At 43.2% G+C, this 24,026-nt stretch overlaps 1 protein-coding gene across 1 annotated transcript in view; it reads right to left on the bottom strand.

The window, feature by feature from the left end:
* Positions 1-24,026, bottom strand: part of REC114 (REC114 meiotic recombination protein) — a 155,086-nt gene that overhangs the window by 30,141 nt on the left and 100,919 nt on the right. The window contains exons 3-4 of the mRNA XM_073361537.1: positions 23,386-23,469; positions 15,678-15,680 (exon numbers count right to left, since the gene is read on the bottom strand). Of these exons, the coding sequence (XP_073217638.1) occupies positions 15,678-15,680; positions 23,386-23,469 (87 nt within the window). The remainder of the gene's footprint in view (positions 1-15,677; positions 15,681-23,385; positions 23,470-24,026) is intronic.

Genomic DNA, 24,026 nt, shown 5'->3' on the forward strand with positions numbered 1-24,026 from the left:
CAATGCTTAGTTGATCCTGGATGTTTCTGAATAGAGCTCCACATCACTAAGCCAATATCATATTTATCCTATCTTTTTCTTTAATGACCAGATCAGTAGACTGTACTACTGCAAATGGCCCAGCTTGATTATCATACACATTGTAAGGAGAGTGATCACTTTAGATAAGCTATTACCAGCAGGAGAGTGGGGTGGGGGGAGAGAAAACCTTTTGTAGTGGTAAACACCCATTTTTTCATGGTTTGTATGTATAAGAACATCTTCTGTATTTTCCACAGTATGCATCCGATGAACTGAGCTACAGCTCACTTCAGCTTATGCTCAAATAAATTGGTTAGTCTCTAAGGTGCCACAAGTACTCCTTTTCTTTTTGCGAATACAGACTAACACGGCTGTTACTCATTCATCTTTACTAGGTAGTCAAATACTTGGAAGTTAAATGAGAAGTCCTCTAAATTTATGTAGCTCACCGAACAATCTGGCATATTATTACAGGCACACTATTTTAAGACACAGCTATTATATTATGTGATTTAAAGGCACTGCAAGTAAATAACCCTGTTCTAATGCTTTTTAAATGGAAAAATGTCAAAGTGATGGTTCAGATTTTTAACTCTCTTTATCCGTTGTACCATGAAAAGCTTGTGGGATTTTTCTTCTAGTTTATTGAGCTGATAGAGGAATTTGATCAACTCCTCCCAGTTCAGAAGTAACTCATGGAGATGCAAGGCATATTTTTAATGGGAGAATTTACCTATATTGGACAAAATCAGAAATGACATTTTAATTTGAACTCCTTTTGGGGGATTTTCACAAGAGACAAATAATATCTTTATGGTCTTTTGGGGGCACTGTAAAATATTCAAATACACTCCAGCTCTGATGAGCTACTGTTCCCTTGCTGTGTATATGTGGATCTGAATTATACAAAAGTTATAACATCGGTGCTTATAATTGAATTTCTGTTCACCATTGATTTATTTTTGTTGTAGACATTTATTTTCTTTATGTAGAAGGAAGGCAGCAACAATTTAGCTAAGGATGGATGTGAGCACAAACTTCAGGTCCGATGCACAGCTAAGTGTGCTATTCAAGTGCAGAGTGTACCCTGTAAGGATTTTTAAATAGTCTGATCATGTATATTGTGCTTAGTCACCAATAGAGTTTCAGTTAAAATAAAGTGTATAAAGGAACATTGCTTCCTACAACTATCTTAAAGAACACATTGCACGATAATTTTTATATAAGAATACTTTTCCATTTTATAGGTGGTGGTAACTAACAGACTATGTAATTTTGGGGGATAGTTAATAACCAGAAGAGTTTTGTGCCTTGGGTAAACGATAAGAAGCTGTAATATGAATGACAATTACAAGTTTGTTCATAATTCTGTTTGCGCAGTGTTTTAAAGTTTCCTTCACTCTCATTCATGTAAATATTTATATAACTTGAATGCACTTCCTATTTGTGAGGTATCAATCCTATCCTTGGATAAAATAACTTGGAGTCTGAAGCAGGGGCACCTGAACAGGGGGAAGACCATGGTCCTCCCACTTTTTACTGTCCATAAGGACGAGTGAGAGGGGAGCGGGGCCATGGTTTGGGTGCCAGTGGGGGTCTGAAATGTTTATTAGCCCAGGATATAGTTAATAAGCAACACTCCACTTCATATACTGAAGTGATGTGTTTAGAAAAAACAGGGTTAAAAATTTTTTTTCTCCAGAAGAAGAGATGAAGGTAATAGGTCACCATAGTGACAGTCAAGACAGCTGTAGCGGCTCAAGAGCTAGCAAACAGAGCTGTAAACAGGGGAGTTTACACACAAACCAGGAAGAATTAGTGGGGGAAGCAAAAGTGGATGGGAATTTGGGAGGCAGTGACCATGAGTTGGTTGAGTTCAGGATCCTGACACAGGGAAGAAAGGTAAGCAGCAGGATACGGACCCTGGACTTCAGGAAAGCAGACTTTGACTCCCTCAGGGAATGGATGGGTAGGATCCCCTGGGGGACTAAGGTGAAGGGGAAAGGAGTCCAGGAGAGCTGGCTGTATTTCAAGGAATCCCTGTTGAAGTTACAGGGACAAACCATCCTGATGTGTCGAAAGAATAGTAAATATGGCAGGCGACCAGCTTGGCTTAACGGTGAAATCCTAGCGCATCTTAAACATAAAAAAGAAGCTTACAAGAAGTGGAAGATTGGACATATGACCAGGGAAGAGTATAAAAATATGGCTCGGGCATGTAGGAATGAAATCAGGAGGGCCAAATCGCACCTGGAGCTGCAGTTAGCAAGAGATGTCAAGAGTAACAAGAAGGGTTTCTTCAGGTATGTTGGCAACAAAAAGAAAGCCAAGGAAAGTGTGGGCCCCTTACTGAATGAGGGACGCAACCTAGTGACAGAGGATGTGGAAAAAGCTAATGTACCCAATGCTTTTTTGACTCTGTCTTCACTAACAAGGTCAGCTCCCAGACTGCGGCGGTGGGCATCACAGCATGGGGAGTAGATGGCCAGCCCTCTGTGGAGAAAGAGGTGGTTAGGGACTATTTAGAAAAGCTGGACGTGCACAAGTCCATGGGGCCGGACGCGTTGCATCCGAGAGTGTTAAAGGAATTGGCGGCTGTGATTGCAGAGCCATTGGCCATTATCTTTGAAAACTCGTGGTGAATGGGGGAAGTCCCAGATGACTGGAAAAAGGCTAATGTAGTGCCAATCTTTAAAAAAGGGAAGAAGGAGGATCCTGGGAACTACAGGCCAGTCAGCCTCACCTCAGTCCCTGGAAAAATCATGGAGCAGGTCCTCAAAGAATAAATCCTGAAGCACTTACATGAGAGGAAAGTGATCAGGAACAGTCAGCATGGATTCACCAAGGGAAGGTCATGCCTGACTAATCTAATCGCCTTCTGTGATGAGATTACTGGTTCTGTGGATCAAGGGAAAACAGTGGATGTATTGTTTCTTGACTTTAGCAAAGCATTTGACACGGTCTCCCACAGTATTCTTGTCAGCAAGTTAAAGAAGTATGGGCTGGATGAATGCACTATAAGGTGGGTAGAACGTTGGCTAGATTGTCGGGCTCAACGGGTAGTGATCAATGGCTCCATGTCTAGTTGGCAGCAGGTGTCAAGTGGAGGGCCCCAGGGGTCGGTCCTGGGGCCGGTTTTGTTCAATATCTTCATAAATGATCTGGAGGATGGTGTGGATTGCACTCTCAGCACATTTGCGGATGATACTAAACTGGGAGGAGTGGTAGATACGCTGGAGGGCAGGGATAGGATACAGAGGGACCTAGACAAATTGGAGTATTGGGCCAAAAGAAATCTGATGAGGTTCAATAAGGATAAGTGCAGGGTCCTGCACTTAGGACAGAAGAACCCAATGCACCGCTACAGACTAGGGACCGAATGGCTAGGCAGCAGTTCTGCGGAAAAGGACCTAGGGGTGACAGTGGACGAGAAGCTGGATATGAGTCAACAGTGTGCCCTTGTTGCCAAGAAGGCCAACGGCATTTTGGGATGTATAAGCAGGGGCATAGCGAGCAGATTGAGGGACGTGATCGTCCCCCTCTATTCGACATTGGTGAGGCCTCATCTGGAATACTGTGTCCAGTTTTGGGCCCCACACCGCAAGAAGGATGTGGATAAATTGGAAAGAGTCCAGCGAAGGGCAACAAAAATGATTAGGGGTCTGGAACACATGACTTATGAGGAGAGGCTGAGGGAACTGGGATTGTTTAGTCTGCAGAAGAGAAGAATGAGGGGGGATTTGATAGCTGCTTTCAACTACCTGAAAGGGGGTTCCAAAGAGGATGGCTCTAGACTGTTCTCAATGGTAGCAGATGACAGAACGAGGAGTAATGGTCTCAAGTTGCAGTGGGGGAGGTTTAGATTGGATATTAGGAAAAACTTTTTCACTAAGAGGGTGGTGAAACACTGGAATGCGTTACCTAGGGAGGTGGTAGAATCTCCTTCCTTAGAGGTTTTTAAGGTCAGGCTTGACAAAGCCCTGGCTGGGATGATTTAACTGGGAATTGGTCCTGCTTCGAGCAGGGGGTTGGACTAGATGACCTTCTGGGGTCCCTTCCAACCCTGATATTCTATGATTCTATGATTCTATGATTCTATGTGACTAAAAGAACCAGGCAGAGGAAAAGACGGGCTAGTGAAGGAGAAACAGAGCTCAAGAACAGGTTTGCAGAGTTGGAAAATGAAGAAGGGGCTCAGCAGGTAGTCACTGAAAGTGGAAGGGCAAGGAAGAAGAGAAGAGCGGCTAGCCCTATAGGAAAAGGGGAAGAGCCAATGGAGACTACAGCAAATATGAGCCCCAGGAGGATACAGGATGGGTTGAAGAGGATTACAAGGGAAAGTAGGAATGGAAAGAACTTGCAGCCAGAGGGGACAGGGGATAGACTGGAGAATAGCACCGTCACCAGGAAAAGGCAGGTCTATGTGATCGGGGACTCTTTGCTGAGAAGAATAGACAGGCCTGTAATCAGAGCTGATCCAGAGAATAGAAGGGTGTGCCGTCTTCCAGGTGCTAAGATACAGGATGGAGACCTGAGTTGAAAAGGATCCTAAAGGGAGCAGGAAAGAATCCCCTAATTATCCATCATGTAGGAACAAATGATACAGCTAGGTTCTCGCTGGAAAGTATTAAGGGACACTATGCTAGGCTGGGGAAGACGCTTAAGGAAATTGAGGCTCAGGTGATCTTTAGTGGGATTCTGCCTGTTCCTAGAGAGAGGCAACAAAGGTGTGACAAGATTATGACCATCAACAGATGGCTTAGGCAATGGTGCTATAAGGAGGGCTTTGGGATGTATGGCCACTGGGAGGCATTCATGGACAGAGGACAGTTCTCTCGGAATGGACTTCATCTGAGTAGGGAAGGAAATAGACTTCTAGGATGGAGGCTGGCACAACTGATTAAGAGAGCTTTAAACTAGGAATTTGGGGGAGATGGCTGGGAGATGTCCAGGTAATCTCCACGCCGGATTTTAGCATTGAGAGGGAAGAAAACGAAGTAAGAAAGGATACAGCCGTGGGTGGGAGAATGTGTAGATAAGGAGGAAGGGTAGCGTGGATACCAGTCTAGTAGGTTATACTGGTTGTAGAATGACCGTGCCTAATAAGGAACAGAATGTGACCGAGGCCAAACAGCAAAAATTAAGATGTTGGTATACCAATACGAGGAGCCTACGTAACAAAATGGAGGAACTAGAGCTACTGGTGCAGGAAGTGAAACCAGATATTATAGGGATAGCAGAAACATGGTGGAATAGTCGTCATGACTGGAGTACAGGTATTGAAGGGTATGTGCTGTTTAGGAAAGACAGAAATAAAGGTAAAGGTGGTGGAGTAGCATCGTATATCAATGATGAGGTAGAATGTAAAGAAATAAGCGATGGAATGGATAAGACAGAGTCTGTCTGGGCAAAAATTACATTGGGGAAGAAAACTACGAGAGCCCCCCCTGGGATAGTGCTTGGGGTGTGCTATAGACCGCCGGGATCTAATTTGGATATGGATAGAGCCCTCTTTAATGTTTTTAATGAAGTAAATACTAATGGAAACTGCGTTATCATGGGAGACTTTAACTTCCCAGATATAGACTGGAGGATGAGTGCTAGTAATAATAATAGGGCTCAGATTTTCCTAGATGCGATAGCTGATGGATTCCTTCATCAAGTAGTTGCTGAACCGACTAGAGGGGATGCCATTTTAGATTTGGTTTTGGTGAGTAGTGAGGACCTCATAGAAGAAATGGTTGTAGGGGACAATCTTGGTTCAAGTGATCATGAGATAATTCAGTTCAAACTGAACGGAAGGATTAACAAAAATAAATCTGCGACTAGGGTTTTTGATTTCAAAAGGGCTGACTTTCAAAAATTAAGGAAATTAGTTAGGGAAGTGGATTATGGATCTAAAGGCAGAGGAGGCCTGGGATTACTTTAAATCAAAGCCGCAGAAGCTATAGGAAGCCTGCATCCCAAGAAAGGGGAAAAAATTCATAGGCAGGAGTTGTAGACCAAGCTGGATGAGCAAGCATCTCAGAGAGGTGATTAAGAAAAAGCGGAAAGCCTACAAGGAGTGGAAGATGGGAGGGATCAGCAAGGAAAGCTACCTTATTGAGGTCAGAACATGTAGGGATAAAGTGAGAGAGGCTAAAAGTCAAGTAGAGTTGGACCTTGCAAAGGGAATTAAAACCAATAGTAAAAGGTTCTATAGCCATATAAATAAGAAGAAAACAAAGAAAGAAGACGTGGGACCACTAAACACTGAGCATGGAGTGGAGGTTAAGGATAATCTAGGCATGGCCCAATATCTAAACAAATACTTTGCCTCAGTCTTTAATAAGGCTGAAGAGGATCTTAGGGATAATGGTAGCATAACAAGTGGGAATGAGGATATGGAGGTAGATATTACCACATCTGAGATAGAAGCCAAACTCGAACACTTTAATGGGACTATATCTGGGCCCCCCATTTATCTTCATCCAAGAATATTAAAGGAATTGGCACATGAAATTGCAAGCCCATTAGCAAGAATTTTTAAAGAATTTGTAAACTTAGGGGTTGTACCGTATGATTGGAGAATTGCTAACATAGTTCCTATTTTTAAGAAAGGAAAAAAAAGTGATCCGGGTAACTACAGGCCTGTTAGTTTGACATCTGTAGTATGCAAATCTTGGAAAAAATTTTGAAGGAGAAAGTAGTTAAGGACATTGAGGTCAATGGTACTTTGAGAAAGTAACAGATTTTTTTAGACAAAGGAAACACAGTGGATCTAATTTACCTAAATTTCAGTAAGGTGTTTGATACCGTGCCACATGGGGAATTATTAGTTAAATTGGACAAGATGGGGATCAATATGAAAACTGAAAGCTGGATAAGGAATTGGTTAACAGGGAGACTACAGCGGGTCCTACTGAAAGGTGAACTGTCAGGCTGGAGGGAGGTTACCAGTGGAGTTCCTCAGGGATCAATCCTTTTGGGACCAATCTTATTTTATCTTTCTATTACTGGCCTCGGCACAAAAAGTGGGAGTGTGCTAATAAAGTTTGCGGATGATACAAAGCTGGGAGGTATTGCCAATTTAGAGAAGGACCGGGATATCCTACAAGAGGATCTGGATGACCTTGTAAACTGGAGTAATAGTAATCGGATGAAATTTAATAGTGAGAAGTGTAAAGTTATGCATTTAGGGATTAATAACAAGAATTTTAGTTATAAACTGGGGACGCATCAATTAGACATAACAGAGGAGGAGAAGGACCTTGGAGTATTGGTTCATCATAGGACGACTATGAGCCACCAATGTGATATGGCCGTGAAAAAAGCTAATGCGGCCTTGGGATGCATCAGGCGAGATATTTCCGGTAGAGATAAGGAGGTTTTAGTACCGTTATACAAGGCACTGGTGAGACCTCACCTGGAATACTGTGTGCAGTTCTGGTCTCCCATGTTTAAGAAGGATGAATTCAAACTGGAACAGGTACAGAGAAGGGCTACTAGGATGATCTGAGGAATGGAAAACCTGTCTTATGAAAGGAGACTCAAGGAGCTTGGCTTGTTTAGCCTAATCAAAAGAAGGTTGAGGGAAGATATAGAATCATAGAATATCAGGGTTGGAAGGGACCTCAGGAGGTCATCTAGTCCAACCCCCTGCTCAAAGCAGGACCAATCCCCAATTTTTGCTCCACATCCCTAAATGGCCCCTTCAAGGATTGAACTCACAACCCTGGGTTTAGCAGGCCAATGCTCAAACCGCTGAGCTATCCCTCCCCCCTCTCTATAAATAGATCAGAGAGATAAATACCAGAGAGGGAGAGGAATTATTTAAGCTCAATGTGGACACAAGAACAAATGGATATAAACTGGTCATTGGGAAGTTTAGACGTGAAATTAGACGAAGGTTTCTAACCATTAGAGGAGTGAGCTTTTGGAATAGCCTTCCAAGGGAAGCAGTGGGGGCAAAAAACCTATCTGGCTTTTAGAGTATACTCGATAAGTTTATGGAGGAGAGGGTATGATGGGATAACATGATTTTGGTAATTAACTGATCTTTAAATATTCATGGTAAATAGGCGCAATGGCCTGTGATGGAATGTTAGATGGGGTGGGATCTGATTGCCATATTTGGGGTCGGGAAGGAATTTTCCTCCAGGGCAGATTGGAAGAGGCCCTGGATGTTTTTCGCCTTCCTCTGTAGCATGGGGCATGGGTCACTTGCTGGAGGAGTCTCTGCTTCTTGAAGTCTTTAAACCACGATTTGAGAACTTCAATAGCTCAGACATAGGTGAGAGGTTTTTTGCAGGAGTGGGTGGGTGAGATTCTGCGGCCTGCACTGTGCAAGAGGTCGGACTAGATGATCATAATGGTCCCTTCTGACCTTAGTAACTATAAATCTATAAAATGGCTTTCAGAAATAAAACAAACTTTCAGGGGAAGCTAGGATTAGATATCCCTCTACTTTGTTTTAATTTTCTTTTAAAAAATGTAAAGTAGTATTTGCTATTATCTTTCATTCAAGAAAAACACCATTATTGATTTAGTGTCTGAAATGTGCCATGTGCTTTCCAAGCAGAGGAAGATATAATCAAGATCTGAATGCCTAATCTAAATTTTAGAGGACTTCTGATTTTTTTTTTTAAAGGATATTTTAGTAAACTTGTCAACATATCCAACTTCTGGATCTCTGTGTAAAACTCACTGAAGTGTAGCACAGAATTAATTAATTTTAGTTTCAGCAAGAGCTCCTCCCCCCCTCCTTTGGTAAGCTGAAGAGGTAAAAATAATAGCAACGGTACATAACATGACCAAACTTTTAAAGTAAAAACTTCAATACACAACTGGAGATGGGGAAAATCTTGGAAATCAGCTTCTGTATTTCAAAGTTTTCGTGTACAGCCATCTCAATTATTTGGGTAACTTAAAACTAGCTAATAGTCTTGATAGTATTTCCTCCATGAAATCTTTTGCCTTAGATATGCTTTAATTTGCAGATTTTTGCTTTTTAGAGGGAGGATTCTCTTAAAATTTAATCTGGTCTCCTTAAACATCAGACCTGGAATAAAAAACTTTAAGGATAAAATAATGGTCACTGAAATCATAGGTGTTTTGCCATTGACTTCATTGGTGCCAGAATGTCTCCCTAAATGTTGAGGGAAATGTGAACAACCTAGGCAACAAGACTTGTGAAACAGTTAGAAGGGTATTCAATATCTAGCAGGAATTTAAATAAAAATAATGCTTTTGCATATGTAAAACAAGGAAAACTTTAAAAAATATCACTAGTGTCTAGAATTGTTGAAATGGGGAGTTATTTTAAAAAAAATTCCTATTTGCTGAATTCCCTGACCAAATGTTGCCTCTTACTGCATGTTCTAAAGATGGTCTGTATACCCCTTAACTCTGCCCTACTTAAATCATTGTCTGACTCAGCTACATGAGCTAGAATATAACAGGACTGTTAATCTATTATGAATGCAGTGTGGGGGAAAAGGGCCATGTATAAATTTTAGGAAAAAAATCTGTTAATATCGGACAAAATTACTACTCAAAATCAAGAAGGAAATTACTGGCCCTCTGCCCAAAATTCTTTCTTGCAATAGGCTTTAAACTATTGTGTTCTTTTTGGCAAAACTGGAATTTATGGGCCATTTTTAATTTTTTTTAAACTACAAATACACCAAAGTAGACCTTTGAACACAATTTGTCCAAAAAGAAGATCATTTAAATGAAAATGATATCGGGGTGGATTTGATTTAAATCTCTTAATCATGATTTAAATCACTAGTCAGGAAGACTCTATTTAATCATGGATTTCTACATAAAAGTGCATTCTTGTTGGTTGTTATAACCTTAGCACATATTCTTCACAACTCAGATAGGTTTCATTTTTAGAAGGCACACTCTATTTATATTTTTAAGTGATTTAGTTTGAAAACTTTTCAGATTAGTTTTACAGCTATATCAGAAAATGTTTGGTTATTTCATTTACCAAAGGTAATTGAAGCAGATAGTTCACCTCCCAATGACTTCATAAATACCTCCAATTCAACAGGTTAATCATTAATATTTGGAGGATTTTCTTGCCATGCTGTATTAGGAGAACATCACCAGAGAGACATTTAAATTATTTTATTTAACTAAAATAACAACATCGTGTATTCTGGATTATTTTCTTCAACAGCAAACATATAATATTATAACAAAACAAGCATATGAATTTTTTAATTTAGTTAAACATTCAAGATTTTTTAAAATTAGGTTTTTGTTAAAATTAACTAAAATATTTAAATGAAATTTAAAAAAATTAAATAGACTATGTCAGCCAGGTCAACATGAGAAACTTAAAATATTGGCTTCTGCAGCTAACTCAGTCATCTTCACCTTCATTTTCCTGTTTGTTCATAATCTGGAAAAGAAAAACAAGCTTTCCTGCTTTTTCAGGCCCTAAATGATTTCTCAATTTGGAATGAATGAGTCCAAAGGAAGAAAATATTCTTTCTACACCGGCAGAAGAAGCTACTGCTGTTAAAAGTGAGATTATCACTTCAACAGTCTCTGAATCCAAGTGCTTAAGTGACTTCCACCAGTTCAGTGGTGTGACTTTCTTTAAAACATCATCAGCAAACATATTTCTTGACTCGTTCTTATTCCCAAACTGGGTCTCTTTTATGGCCTGCTGCCATCATAGGTTTTCCCTTCTAGTCAGAGAATAGTATGGTAGATCTCAAATCAATGAAGGCTATACTCCAAGACTCAAGACTTCTAGAATATGCTGCTCAAACAGTTTCACTTTTGTTTCTACAGCCTGTGCCTCCCTTCTCACATTTATCTCCAGACTTCTTCTCCTTGTCCAGCTCTATTCCAACCCAACAATCTTTTCTATTCATTGAACTTTTTGAAACTTTTAGAGAGAGGTAAGGGATTGACTCTGTGTACACAAATTTGCAGAGACAATATAGCTGAGGTCTATTATTTATTTATTAAAAACATTTTTGCTGTTAACAAGCATATTATCTCTGGAGACACAAATCCACAGTTTGAGAACTGCAAAAGAGAAGGTTACTCACCTGCAGTAACAGGTTCTTCGAGATGTGTGTCCCTGCGGGTGCTCCACTCCAGGTGACAGTGCGTCCCAGCACCGTTTATCGGAGATCTTCTTCTGTGGCAGTGCCTAGTCGGGATGCATGCGCTCAGCTGCTGTCTCGCGGCGTCATTAGGGGACACACATCTTGAAGAACCTCAGTTACTACAAGGTGAGTAACCTTCTCTTCTTCAAGTGCTGTCCCTGTGGGTGCTCCACTCCAGGTGAATGTGAACCAGTGCCCATTATAATTGGTGGGATTTTGGAGTTGCGGCAGTAATAACGGTAGACAGTACTGTGTGGCCTACTATGGCATCTGCTGTGGTATCCTGTGTGATAGCACAATGTTTTGCGAATGTGTGGTCAGATGTCCACGTGGCCACCTTGGATATGTAGGTAATAGGTACGTTGTGGAGGAAGGCAACAGATGTTGACATCGCCTGAGTAGAATGAGTTCTGATGACCTCAGGTGGTTGAGCATTCCAAGTCTGGTAGCAGGATCTGATGCAGTCAGAGATGCACTTGGAGAGTTGTTGCTTAGAGATGCCATCACCCCTTGATCTCTCGGTAGTGGAGACAAATCACCTAGCCATTTTGTAAATCCCCTTAGTTCTGTCAAGATAGAATGCAATTGCCCATCGGACGTCGAGGATATGTAATGCTGCTTCCTGTGGAGTCTTATGAGGTTTGCAATAGAATGCAGGTAAGTGTATTGGTTGGTAAAGGTGGAAGGTAGACACCACACTGGGGAGGAATTTGGGGTGGGGTCGCATCGTAATCTTGTCTTTAGAGAAAATCATGTAGGGAGGGTAGGCCATCAGGGTGCTTAATTCACCGACCCTTCTCGCTGACGTTATGGCAACCAAGAAAACTACTTTCATAGGCATATGGAGCAGGGATGAGGTAGCCAGGGGTTCTAAGGGAGGTTTCATGAGACCTTGGAGAACTAGACTGAGATTCCAGGAGGCTGCTGATGGATGAATCTCAGGGTAGAGATTTTGCTGGCCTGGGAGGAACCTTTTTATGGTGGGGTGGGCAAAAAGTGAATATCCATCCAGCGGGTCATGGAAAATGGTGAGGGCCATGAGGTGTACTGTGATAGAACTGAGAAAGAGCCCGTCCTATTTTAGTTTCAAAAGGTAGTCTAAGATGTCAGGAAGGGTCACGGTCAGGGGTGTCAAGCGTCTGTGGAACCATCATATGGAGAAGCGTTTCAACTTTTGCAGGTAAGTCTTACGAGTGGAGTCTCTTCTATTGTGCAGGACGACTTACTGGACCTGTTCCAAACAGGCTAATTCATGGGTCTGAAACCATGAAGGAACCACACCATCAGATGGAGTTTCCGGAGCTGCGGATGCAGAAGCCAACCATTGTCCTGGGAGAGCAGATCTGGTCTGTCTGGGCCAAGCTGGGGCAATAAGTATGACCGTGGCCTTGTCCTCTCTGATCTTGCGTAGACCCCTCTGTATCAGTGGGATCGGCTGAAAAGTGTGCATGAGGGATTTGTTCCACAGAATGAGGAACGCATCCCCTAGGGATGCTGTCCTGAGTCCCGCTCTGGAGCAAAATACATGGCATTTGTGGTTCTGAGTTGTGGCAAACAGGTCTATCAATGGGGTGCCCCAGTGGGAGAAGAGTTGTTGGACTATCGTGGGATGTAATTCCCATTTGTGCTCCTCAGAGAACTGTCTGCTGAGTGTGTTGGCAGTAGTGTTGTGACACCCAGGCAGGTAAGAAGCAGTGATTTCTATGTGATGTTGTATGCACCAATTCCATAACCAGACGGCTTCTGTGCATAGGGAGTCAATCGTACTGCCCCCTCCCTGTTAATGTAGAACATGCATGCTATATTGTCCTTCAGGACCCAAATGGATTTGTTCTTTATGATGGGGAGAAACTGAAGGCAGGCGTACCTGATTCCTCTGAGCTCTAGAAGATTTATGTGCAGATGTGTCTCTGATAGGGGCCAGAGGCCCAGTGCCATGTGTTCCCCTAGGTGCGCTCCCCAACCTACCAGGGAAGCATCTGTGGTGAGTATGAATACAGAGGCGTGTGGATGGAAGGGGACACCCATACATAGGTTCTCTGGTTTTGTCCATCATTGTAGGGAGCACTCTATCTGCTGTGTGGGTATCAGGGTGGATTTTTGGAAGTTTATTTGCAAGCCTAGACTGTGGAAGAGGGAGATGGTAAAACGCATTGCTTTTACCATCTCATCGTATGAGCTGCCCTTGATAAGGCAATCGTCTAAGTAGGGGAAAAGTATACACCCATGTTTGCGGAGGTGGGCCACGACTATGGCTAGGGTCTTGGAGAATACTCTCGGTGCTGTGGAGAGACCAAATGGAAGTACTCTGTATTGAAAGTGGTCATGTCCGAGTGTGAATTGCAGGAAGCATCTGTGTGCTAGATGAATGGATATGTGGAAATAGGCATCCTGTAGATCGAGGGCTGTGAATCAGTCCCCTAGTTCCACCATGGGTATTATTGTGCCCAATGCGACCATCTTGAATTTCTGTACACATACAAATTTGTTCAGTCAGCGTAGGTCTAGTATAGGCCTCTATCCCCCACCTTTCTTTTGGGTCAGAAAGTAGTGGGAGTAGAAGCCTTTCCCCCGATATTGCATTGGTACAGGTTCCACTGCACCTAGCTGTAGAAGATGAGCCACTTCTATGCAAAGTAGGTGCTCGTGAGAGGGGTGCCTGAAGAGGGACAGGGAAGGGTGGGCGGGCAAGATATGAAAGGGTTGGAGTAACCCGACTCAGCTATTTCCAGGACCCAGCGGTCCTGGGTGACCTGTTGCCAGACATGGTGGAAAACCTGGAGGTGGTGGGCAAATAGGCAGAGGAGTCAAAGGGTGGTTACGCAGACCCCCTACCAGCACTTCAAAATTGCTGTTTTTGTTTCCCGATGGGTGGGAGGTAGCTGGTTGCACATGGTTTTGTCTGCGCCTAGGTGGTCTGTTGCGGTTTCTCCCAATATCATATGGTCTGGGCTGGGGATGGTGATCTTGTTGTGCACGGGGCCTCTGATAAGGTTGATACCATTGTCTCCTGGGGAGGGACGGGTATATGCCCAGTGTGCGCAAGGTGGCTCTAGAGTCTTCCATAGTATGAAGGACTTAGTCAGTTTTTTTAAGAAAAAAGTTCCTCTTTGTCAAAGGAAAGATCTTCGGCTTTGGTCTGCAGATCTTTGGGGATACTGATGCAGTCAGCCAGGAAGACCTGCGCATCACCACCGCAATTGCAGTAGTGCGGGCTGCTGTGTCCGCCATGTCCACTCTCCTGTCCTCTGGGATATGGGAGGCAAAATCAAAGAGCTTGTTGTAGTTGTCGTAGTCATAGCTTGCAAGGAGGGTGGAGTAATTTGCCATTCTAGAGTGGAGGAGGTATAAACCTTGCGGCCCAGGAAGTCAAGGTGTTTGAGGTCTTTGTCTTGCAGAGTGGGCCGGTATTGTGGCTGTTTTGTTCTGTGCATCACTGCATCCACCACAAGAGTAGGGTTGTGGGTGTGAAAATAAGAAATCTACGTCCTTAGCGGAACATAATATTTACGTTCAGCCTTCTTGCATAGAGGCAGGGGTCTGCTAGAGAGTATCAGCTGGTTCCAGGAGGGTTTCATTTATGGGTAGCGCAATTTTTGAGAGCACAGAGGGTTGGAGGATTTTGAGGAGTCTGTGTTGTCTCCTGGACTTCCTCCAAAGGAATGTCCTGGCTGACTGCCACCCTCTTGAAAAGTTCCTGGAATTGCTTAAAGTCGTCCACATTTTGTGGAGGTGGAGGCATGGGGGCTTCATCTGCGGCAGATGGAGAGGCAGGAGCCAGTAAATCCGGGAAGGGTTCATGGCCCACATCTTCAAGAGGGGGTTCAGGAGCTCTAGATGTAGATGGAGGTGGAGACATAGGCGCAGAACGGGCTTGCAGTCTGGTGGAAGGGGCACGAGGAGGAGTGGTGGCAGGAGCCAACCAAGGGTACCACTGAGGCCAGGGCATGGGGTAGGAAAAGTGGGGCCCCTCCCACAAGGGGACAAAATAGGGAAACTGAGGCTGGTTCTTGTGAAGTGCCGAGCCTTGAGACAGATATGGCTCCAGTGGAGGAGGAGAATCAGGCAGGGAGAACTCTGCCTGCTGCTGCATGTCATTCTCGCTGTCAGTGAAGGTAGCCAGGTCGGGTGGCGAGAGCGGTTGTTCAAACAGTTAGCACTGTGTGTCGAGGAGCGGAGAGTCAGGCTCAGGGGCCATGGAGATATCATTCTGATGCAGAAATTGTTGCTGCTCTCTGGGCTGTGGTGCTGCGGAGCGTGGAGTGTGAGCTACAGCCCACAGCAGCTTTTGTTTAGCTTTAGCAGGAGCTGCGGGCCGTTTGTAGGAGCCCTGCAGAGGTTCCGTATGTGCTGCAGGGGTGACGGGCAGGCTCAGTGCCAATGTTCTTGTCAGCACTGAGGTGGAATGGGCTGCCAGCACTGGGTCCATCATCAGTGCCGGCGGGACTGGTGCCGAGGAGAGCTTCCCACGGTGGGAAGTCGGGTCCCTGCTTTTCCACCCCACGTGAGCCACGGCTGAGGTGCTGGGCCGGTCGGAGGCACCTGCTCTTGGCGCCATCTTCACTGAGGGTGAAGATCTTTCAGGAGACCCTTTACCCTTTTGAAAGTCTCTGTGTGGAGACATTGGGACTTCCTGCCTCTTTGCCTGAGAGGGTGAAGCCGTGCTCCTGGTCGGTTCCAACTTAGCAGGGGAGCGTGAGGGAGAGGGTTTACTGCCCGTCTCCACACGTGGTTGCAGAGCTTTCTCCATCAGGAGCATTTTTAGCTGCAAGTCACTGTCATGACGAGCCCTAGTTTTCAGGTTGGTACAGTGGAGACACTTGGCAAGGACGTGTGTCTCGCCGAGGCATTTCACACCGAGTGAGTGCCAGTCAGACCATGGCATAGGACCCCGGCATCATGGAAGTATGACTGCTTGGGGGGAAGACTCAACGGGAGATGAACATGAGAGAAAAGTGTGTGTTTGGTTTTGTTCGTTTTAAACTAACAAACTATTCTAAAAGAAGGTAGAGAACTGGGATATGTCTAGCTAACTATTTCTATTCCTTCCTACTTGTCACTGAAGGAAATCAGGGAAGAGGTTAGCACTGCCCCGAGTCCCGTCTTCAGCCGAAGAAGGTTGAGAAGGAACTGGGCGGGGGAGCGGGACGTGTGCATTCCAGCAGACCCTAATGACGCCACCAGACAGAGCTGAGTACGTGTATCCCAACAAGGCACTGCTACGGAAGATCTCCGATCAATGGTCACCTGGAGTGGAGCACCCACACTGTCACCTGGAGTGGAGCACCCACAGGGACAAAGAAGAAGAACTAAGCATCTCTGATGGTATCTTCTAGACTGAGCACTGAGTCCCATTAGGTAGATAGAAGGATTAACCTAAATCATCTATACAGCAGCCCCCTGGAACCCCATAAAATTGGGTCCCTAATCCATGAACAATTGGAACTCATTTACAAAACTTGTCTTAAACATTACATGAATATATTGTTTCATTCTATAGAATTAGAATTTATAATCCCTATTCCATGATAAGATACATTATAGCTCAAAGATATTGCATCTAAAACTATCTTTAGATAGGTTTTTTTTCTCAAAAAGCATTTTATCAAAATCTGATTTAAATAAAAAAAATTGGATTTTTTTATTTAAATCATTGATTTTTATCCACCCTGGATGACATAGATCCCAAGGAGGATGTTTTGGACAATTCTTTCTTCTTTATCTCACGTGGAACTGTATATGCAATTGATCTTGACTTTGAACTGCTAACATTTCTCTTTTTACTTCCCTTTTTCTGTTCCTTTTGGTAGATTTAGTGGAATTTGATAAGGCTACTCATTTTTCCTTTGAAATTATGAAAATCCTTATTTGATTCCCTTCATAATATTTACAAAATATCAATAAATAAAAAGGGTAACAAAATGGCCATGTCAGAGATGTCCATGACTGCTTGTAAGGCTATTCTGGTCACCATCTGACCACCTCTAATGGTCTCCTTTAACTCTTCTCTGGTATCCTTTGCCCCTTTCAGCAGGAGGAAGGGGTCACCCTGTCCCATGTCAAATTATATTTGGTGAAAACCTGGTAGTTTGCCACATAGTTTCAGTGAGGCAGAGAAGAGGCTTTGCACTCAGACAGGTCTAGCTCTTTGGCTGCCTTGTCCTTGGGCCTTGTTTTGATTTTTGAGTTTTCCTGCACTGTTGCAACTACCAGTGATCCTGAGTTTGGTAAGAGTAAAAGTGTTCAAAATTTTTTGGAGACACTTGATCTCACTTCTCCACTTGTTTAAACAGAGGCTGGATAACAACTCAGTTTTGCCTGCGCTCTTTGGCTGGTTCCAGTATTTCTTCAAATTATTTCTAAAAGATGAGTTTGAGGCTAGGATAAATCTGGCAAAAGGCCTAACTTACTACATTTCATCTTGTTGCTACAGATGGTAAGGAGAGTAACGGAGGGTGGGTCATGGCTGCTTCACGAAAGCTTATGTTCAAATAAATTTGTTAGTCTCTAAGGTGCCACAAGTACTCCTTTTCTTTTTAGTCCAAAGGTGTAAATTGTAACCACTAACACACTATTATGTGGAACTTTATTAAACAGATCTCAAGGGACATATACAAAGGTAAACATAAATATTACTTTATGGATATGATGAGTGAGCGATAGAAGGTTTCGATTTTGCCTTAAATCACACAGTTAGCAACCCAGCCAGTCTTCCAATTCTCAGTCCAGAGCCCTTCCTCTTTATAAGGCAACAAAGACAGCCTTCTCAGCCCCTAATTGCACAACTGCTACCCAGATTTCCTACTACCACCAATGTGAATTTCACACCTGGAATGGTTATATAATTGAGGACCTGAGGAAATATCCTTTAAAGAAAAATACAGCTATGGTGCAAAAAATTCTGACTAGTTCTGATTTTCTTAAATGTGCAACTCATCTAAATCAAGATGTTTCCAAACTAAATTTCTCAATTAAAACAGCAGCAGAATGGGTTTCTGAACTGATAGTTTGCAAGGCATTGTTTAAAAACAGACTATTTCACTAGAAATGCAATATTATCAACTGAGTGAATGTCAAATTGGTTTTCATAAATCTTTTTCTCAAGTATAAATCCCAGTCATTAATCTCCATGTTTCTTTGATGAGGATCATTCTTTAGACTCTGTACAGCTGTGAAGCAGGTAACTGGGAACATAGAGAACAGGAGAAAAGAGAAGCAGCAAAATAAATGAAATGTGGTTTGTGTGTTTTTTAATTTCCTACTATGTCAACAAAATAAAAAGCAAGGAGCATCACAAAGGAAAAGCAATTTTAGTAGAAGACTATTCGTTTCTCTGTTTACAGAGAAATAAGTCCTGTTTTTGAAAAGAAATAAACAGCTTTCCCCTATTCAAAGGGCTCCTGCCTCTCTCTGTGTCTCAATATTTTGCAGGAATTTCAATGTTTTTGGTTTACCAACGTGGAAAGACAGGCCTGAAATTTAATACACCAACTATGCACAGGAATGGGGGGGAGGAATAGCCCAGTGGTTTGAGCATTGGCCTACTAAATCCAGACTTGTGAGTTCAATCCTTGAGGGGGCTATTTAGGGATCTGGGGCAAAAATTAGGGATTGGCCCTGCTTTGAGCAGGGGGTTGGACTAGATGACCTCCTGAAGTCCCTTCCAACCCTGACCGTCTATGATTCTAATATCTTCTCCACCAGTAAAATGCAGCCATTTCTGGTGTGAAATAGGGCAAATGTTTAACAGGACATGCTAAAACCACCACATCCTATTGAAAGTGCAGGAGGAATTTAGGTAAATAATATGGCAATGCAGGTTGAATTTACCGAAGACACTGGTGTTAATATTCCTCCTCCTTCTGAAATATGTCCTTGTGCTCCATGTAAACAAAAGCTGTCAAAACTTTGATTTTTATCTCTTAACTGAAAGGTGCAGCATAGTGCCCTTTTAACACTATGCTGGGGTGCTCATTGGGAAAATGATAATCTATTGATTCACCAACACTACTTACTACTGCACCTGGACATTTTCCTCCAGTAGGTCTCCCATCTACATGCTGACCCAGGTTCAGTTATGCGATCATATGTGGAAATAGGTTGGCTATGGGTCATTATCATCCACGGATTTAAAATCAGCTGAGAGAGATATAAGCTCTTCATAACTGGGGAAAAAAGTAAATACATTTTCTGATGCCACACCAAGGTAAGAGGAAGTAGTAGTTATCTTGTGCTGTAACAATGGTTCTTTGAGATGTGCGTCCCTATGGATGCTCCACTGTAGGTGTTTGGGGGTCACTGCGCTTCTGATTGGAGATCTTTGGTAGCAGTGTCTGGCCTGCACACATGCTCTCTTCTCCTCATGCTATGCCTCAAAAAATTAGTGCTGCATGCACAAACCACCCTCAGTTCCTTCTCTACCACAGAGTCCCTATCAAGAACTCTGAAGTAGAGGGGAGGAGGGTGGGTCATGGAGCACCCATAGGGACACATGTTTCAAAGAACCATCATTAACTGCACAAAGTAACTACTTTTCTTTGAGTAGTGTACCTATGAGGCTCCACTGTAGGTACCTCCAGAGCAGTATCTCTAAGGGGAGTGTGATGGCCTGTACCCGCAGGGTGAAGCCTGGAAGCTGTTGGAACTACTGGGCCCCTAACTATTCAGCTGGGTTGGCCTCTTCCCTTTGCTCTGCTGGTGACACACAGCCGAACCCTCTGGGCCCTGTTATCACCCAACATGATAGCAGGTGGCACCACACACCCAACCGAGTCACCTGAGTGCTTTACCTGAGTCACTCACAGACCAACAAGGGAGGCATCAGCCAATTTCTCACTCCTGAGCCTTGCACCCCCTACTGGAGTATAAACCCAGAATTATGCCATCATGCACTGCACAGTCTGCTCCCCTCTCAGTGTGAGGAAGATATACAACAGGCTTTGTTAACAAAGCTAACATTCCCTAACACTTAACTTAAAAACACACTGGTTAAGATAACAGATAACAAGTTTATTAACTACAGAAAGATTAAGTGATAGCAAATAAACAAAAGTGCAATCTAAACCTAATATACTACACAGGATTTGAATTAAACAGTCTCACAAACAGTTTGTAGATGTCTCATAAACAGGCAGAGTTTCCTTCTTTCTTGCCTGGGACCAGCAATTCACCAGTTCAAAATCTTTATGCTTCCAAAGGTATTTTCAGGGGTTGAGTTGTGGAGAAAGTGAGGCTCCTTGGTGATGTTACTTCCCCATTTTATAGTTTTTTCCACAAGGCGAGAACGCCTTTGTTCTAAGTCAGGTTCCCAGCCCGGTTTGTGGAAAAATACAGGTACCAAAATGGAGTTCAGTATCATGTGATCTAGTCACATGCTCTTGCATACCTTGCTGAGTCATAGCAGCCATTATTCATAGGCTGGCTGAAGCATCCCCAGGTGAGGACAATCCTTTCCCAAGGCCCACTGTCTTTGCTGATGGGCTATTCTACTTGGATAGGCCATTCATGATGTGCTAGCCTGAATGCAAACGAACTTTAGGGTTCAGAGTAACAGCCGTGTTAGTCTGTATTCGCAAAAAGAAAAGGAGTACTTGTGGCACCTTAGAGACTAACCAATTTATTTGAGCATGAGCTTTCGTGAGCTACAGCTCACTTCATTAAACTTGGAGAGTAGCTATTACCAGCAGGAGAGTGAGTTTGTGTGTGTGGTTTTTGGAGGGGGTGAGGGAGTGAGAGAACCTGGATTTGTGCAGGAAATGGCCCACCTTGATTATCATACACATTGTGAAGAGAGTGGTCACTTTGGATGGGCTATTACCAGCAGGAGAGTGAGTTTGTGTGTGGGGGGCGGAGGGTGAGAAAACCTGGATTTGTGCTGGAAATGGCCCAACTTGATGATCACTTTAGATAAGCTATTACCAGCAGGACAGTGGGGTGGGAGGAGGTATTGTTTCATGGTCTCTGTGTGTATATAATGTCTTCTGCAGTTTCCACAGTATGAATCCGATGAAGTGAGCTGTAGCTCACGAAAGCTCATGCTCAAATAAATTGGTTAGTCTCTAAGGTGCCACAAGTACTCCTTTTCTTTTTGTGAACTTTAGGGTGTTACCCAGGGTTGAGCACATTTGAAATACAAAGACACAGTCGATATTCATATCTTCAGATACAAAAATGATACATGCATACACATAAGATAATAATATTCAGCAAATTATAACTTTTCCATAGACATCTCACATGAGACATTTTGCACAAGATACCTCATAATTATGTCATAAACATATCATAATTATACCATTATATAGTGAATATAGGGCAGTCACAGGGAGGCTGGGGCTTCAGAGTTGAGTCTGTTATGGATGATAATACTGCGGAGCCGAAGCTAGTGTTCGAAGCAGAGTCTGCAAAGGTATGTATGGACACCCAGGTGGCTGATCTGCCGATTTCTGAGAAGAAGGCAAACTGATTTCATGGAGTATGTGCGAATTCCAGATGGAGGTACTATCTTGAGATGGTCGGTACTGAGGGCGTACATACTGATGCTGTCTTCCTGGAAGCGGCATGGTCTCCTTTCCTGTACCTGACAGGCATTACTGATGCTTCGAAGCCTGTGTCCTTAGGGTCCTTAGGCATATCAGCAGTATCTTTTGCACTGGATCCACGTGATCTATGGGTACCATGCTTAGATGCCTTCAGTGCCATCAGTACAGGGGAGACCGAACATGCTGGGGATCTCCTCTAGCTGGTTCAGGTCTCACTATGAGGGCTTGAAGCTCTCTTTTTGGAGGTCTTACGTGGAGAGTCTGAAGGATTTCTGTCGGTTCACCGGCCTTGGAGTTGGAAGGCTGTGGAGAAGACTTACATCACCTGGGAGACTCTGGGCCCAGGTCAGACACCGGCTGCTGAGCTCGCTCCATGAGGAGCAGATTTAGTTTCAGTTCCCATTTTTTTAGAATCTGGTTTTTGGCTGCTGACAGATGGTATGCTTCTGTGGAATGTGGCCCTCCCCGAGGCAACGGACACAACAGGAATGCCCAACCATTACCAGAATGGACTCCTTGCAGGAGAGGCACCTCTTAAACCTGGGCAAACCAGGCATACCTGTTACTGAGGGCAATCCCCAATTAAGGGAGAAAAAAGAGAAGAGAAAAAAACTAAAGGAAACTCTATGATACTAAGAAGAAAAACACTAAAACTAGCTAAGAACGAATTTCTAAAGAGTAAAGTACCTGTGAGTGCACTGCTAATCACTTCGTTTCTAGCCCGGGTGCTTTAGAAGGAACTGAGGACAGTTCTTCCACACAGTACTAATTAGCCTCGAGGCAGATCATGAGGAGGGGAGAGTGCATGTGCAGGCCCAACACACCCTGTTACCAAAGATCTCTGTTCAGAAGTGCAGAAGCTACAGTGGAGCACCCATAGGGACACTACTCGAAGAAGAAGTAGGCTATTTCTGAGGCAAGAAAATGTCTTTCCTGTTCACTTGAACAATCTTTGTTATTCTTCTTCGAGTCTACTAGCATTCTGCAGACAATAAGGTGTTTTTCCCTACAAACTGTAGAATACCACTTCTCTGTTTATAAATCAAACATACCTATATAAAAACAAAATGCAATCACTGACTGTTAAGCAGTCTTGTGACGGGTCCACATGAATTTTTCATAAGGAACAAAGCAAGAGCGATGCTAAACATTGCTTCCTTCACTTACAGCTATATTAGCCAGTTCTGCACCTCCCCCACATGATCCTGGAAATGTGGTATGCTGGAACAGGTCAAAGAATCACTGGGGCATTCTTATGCCCCAACTATTCTACACCTGAATGGGAGAGGCACAGTCCATGACCCATAACACAGCACTCAGTTCTGAGTTTCAGACTTACACATCCTAGGAAACTGATGTCATTTCTACCGAAAATCTTGTTTAGATGTCTAGGACAATCTGGAGCACTTTTAATTATACCAAATAAGCACATGTAGTTAAAATTTTTATCCATGGTCACGTATGATGAATTCAAAAGTGTCTAGGCTCCAAACCATCTACTTGCAAAGAAATTCAAGTAACAAAACCATAGGTCCATTAGCCTGAGGAAAGGAGTTCCTTCATCTTCACCTTAAGCATACAAATAACTCACTGTACCTTTGAACTTCCTGTTGAATTTCACCAAAATCAACACAAAAAAATGACATTGCAGATATTAAGTTCAGACATAGCACCCAGATTTTTCTAGCAGAAACAACAATGCAACTTACTTTAAACTTTGAACCAAACAACAGACAATCTGCTCTTCTTACTATCTTCAACCATTTGTGGGCATCAATTAATGAAAAACCTTCCTGAAATTAAGCAAAAAAAAATAGTGATTTGTACAGAAAACAGAAAAGCAGAAGGACTCAGTTATGCAAGCTAATAAACTGACCCTGGTCAGTAAATGAGAAAATAGTTACAACATGAATTTAAGGCGCAGAAATTCTTTCAGAAATAAAGAATGTAAATACAAATCTTATATATTTTGAAAGAAAAATATTGTAATAAACAATATTTATCATACATAGATGTAAGCAGTGTCAGGATGAGCTCCACCCTGACATCTGGTGGTGAGGTGTGGCAAGTTGTGGAAAAGAACTTCAGGGGCCGATCTCATTTGCATAGGCACACCCACCACGCCTAGAATGAGACCATAGCTGCCCAAATGGTCACTTTGGCTGCTGTGGGATCCCCAGTGTCTCTGTTATTGGGGCAGGAAGAATAAATTGTTATTACCCTGATTATGGGAACTGTGCTTGGAACTGTATGTGGCCTTTTGTTATGATGGAGGGATTCACCATCAACTAAGTAGCACTCGCTAGGCAAGGGTCATGGGTTCCAAAACTGTGTAAATGGAGAGAGGCTG

This window comes from Lepidochelys kempii, chromosome 10, assembly GCF_965140285.1.
Source record: "Lepidochelys kempii isolate rLepKem1 chromosome 10, rLepKem1.hap1, whole genome shotgun sequence".
NCBI lineage: Eukaryota > Metazoa > Chordata > Testudines > Cheloniidae > Lepidochelys > Lepidochelys kempii.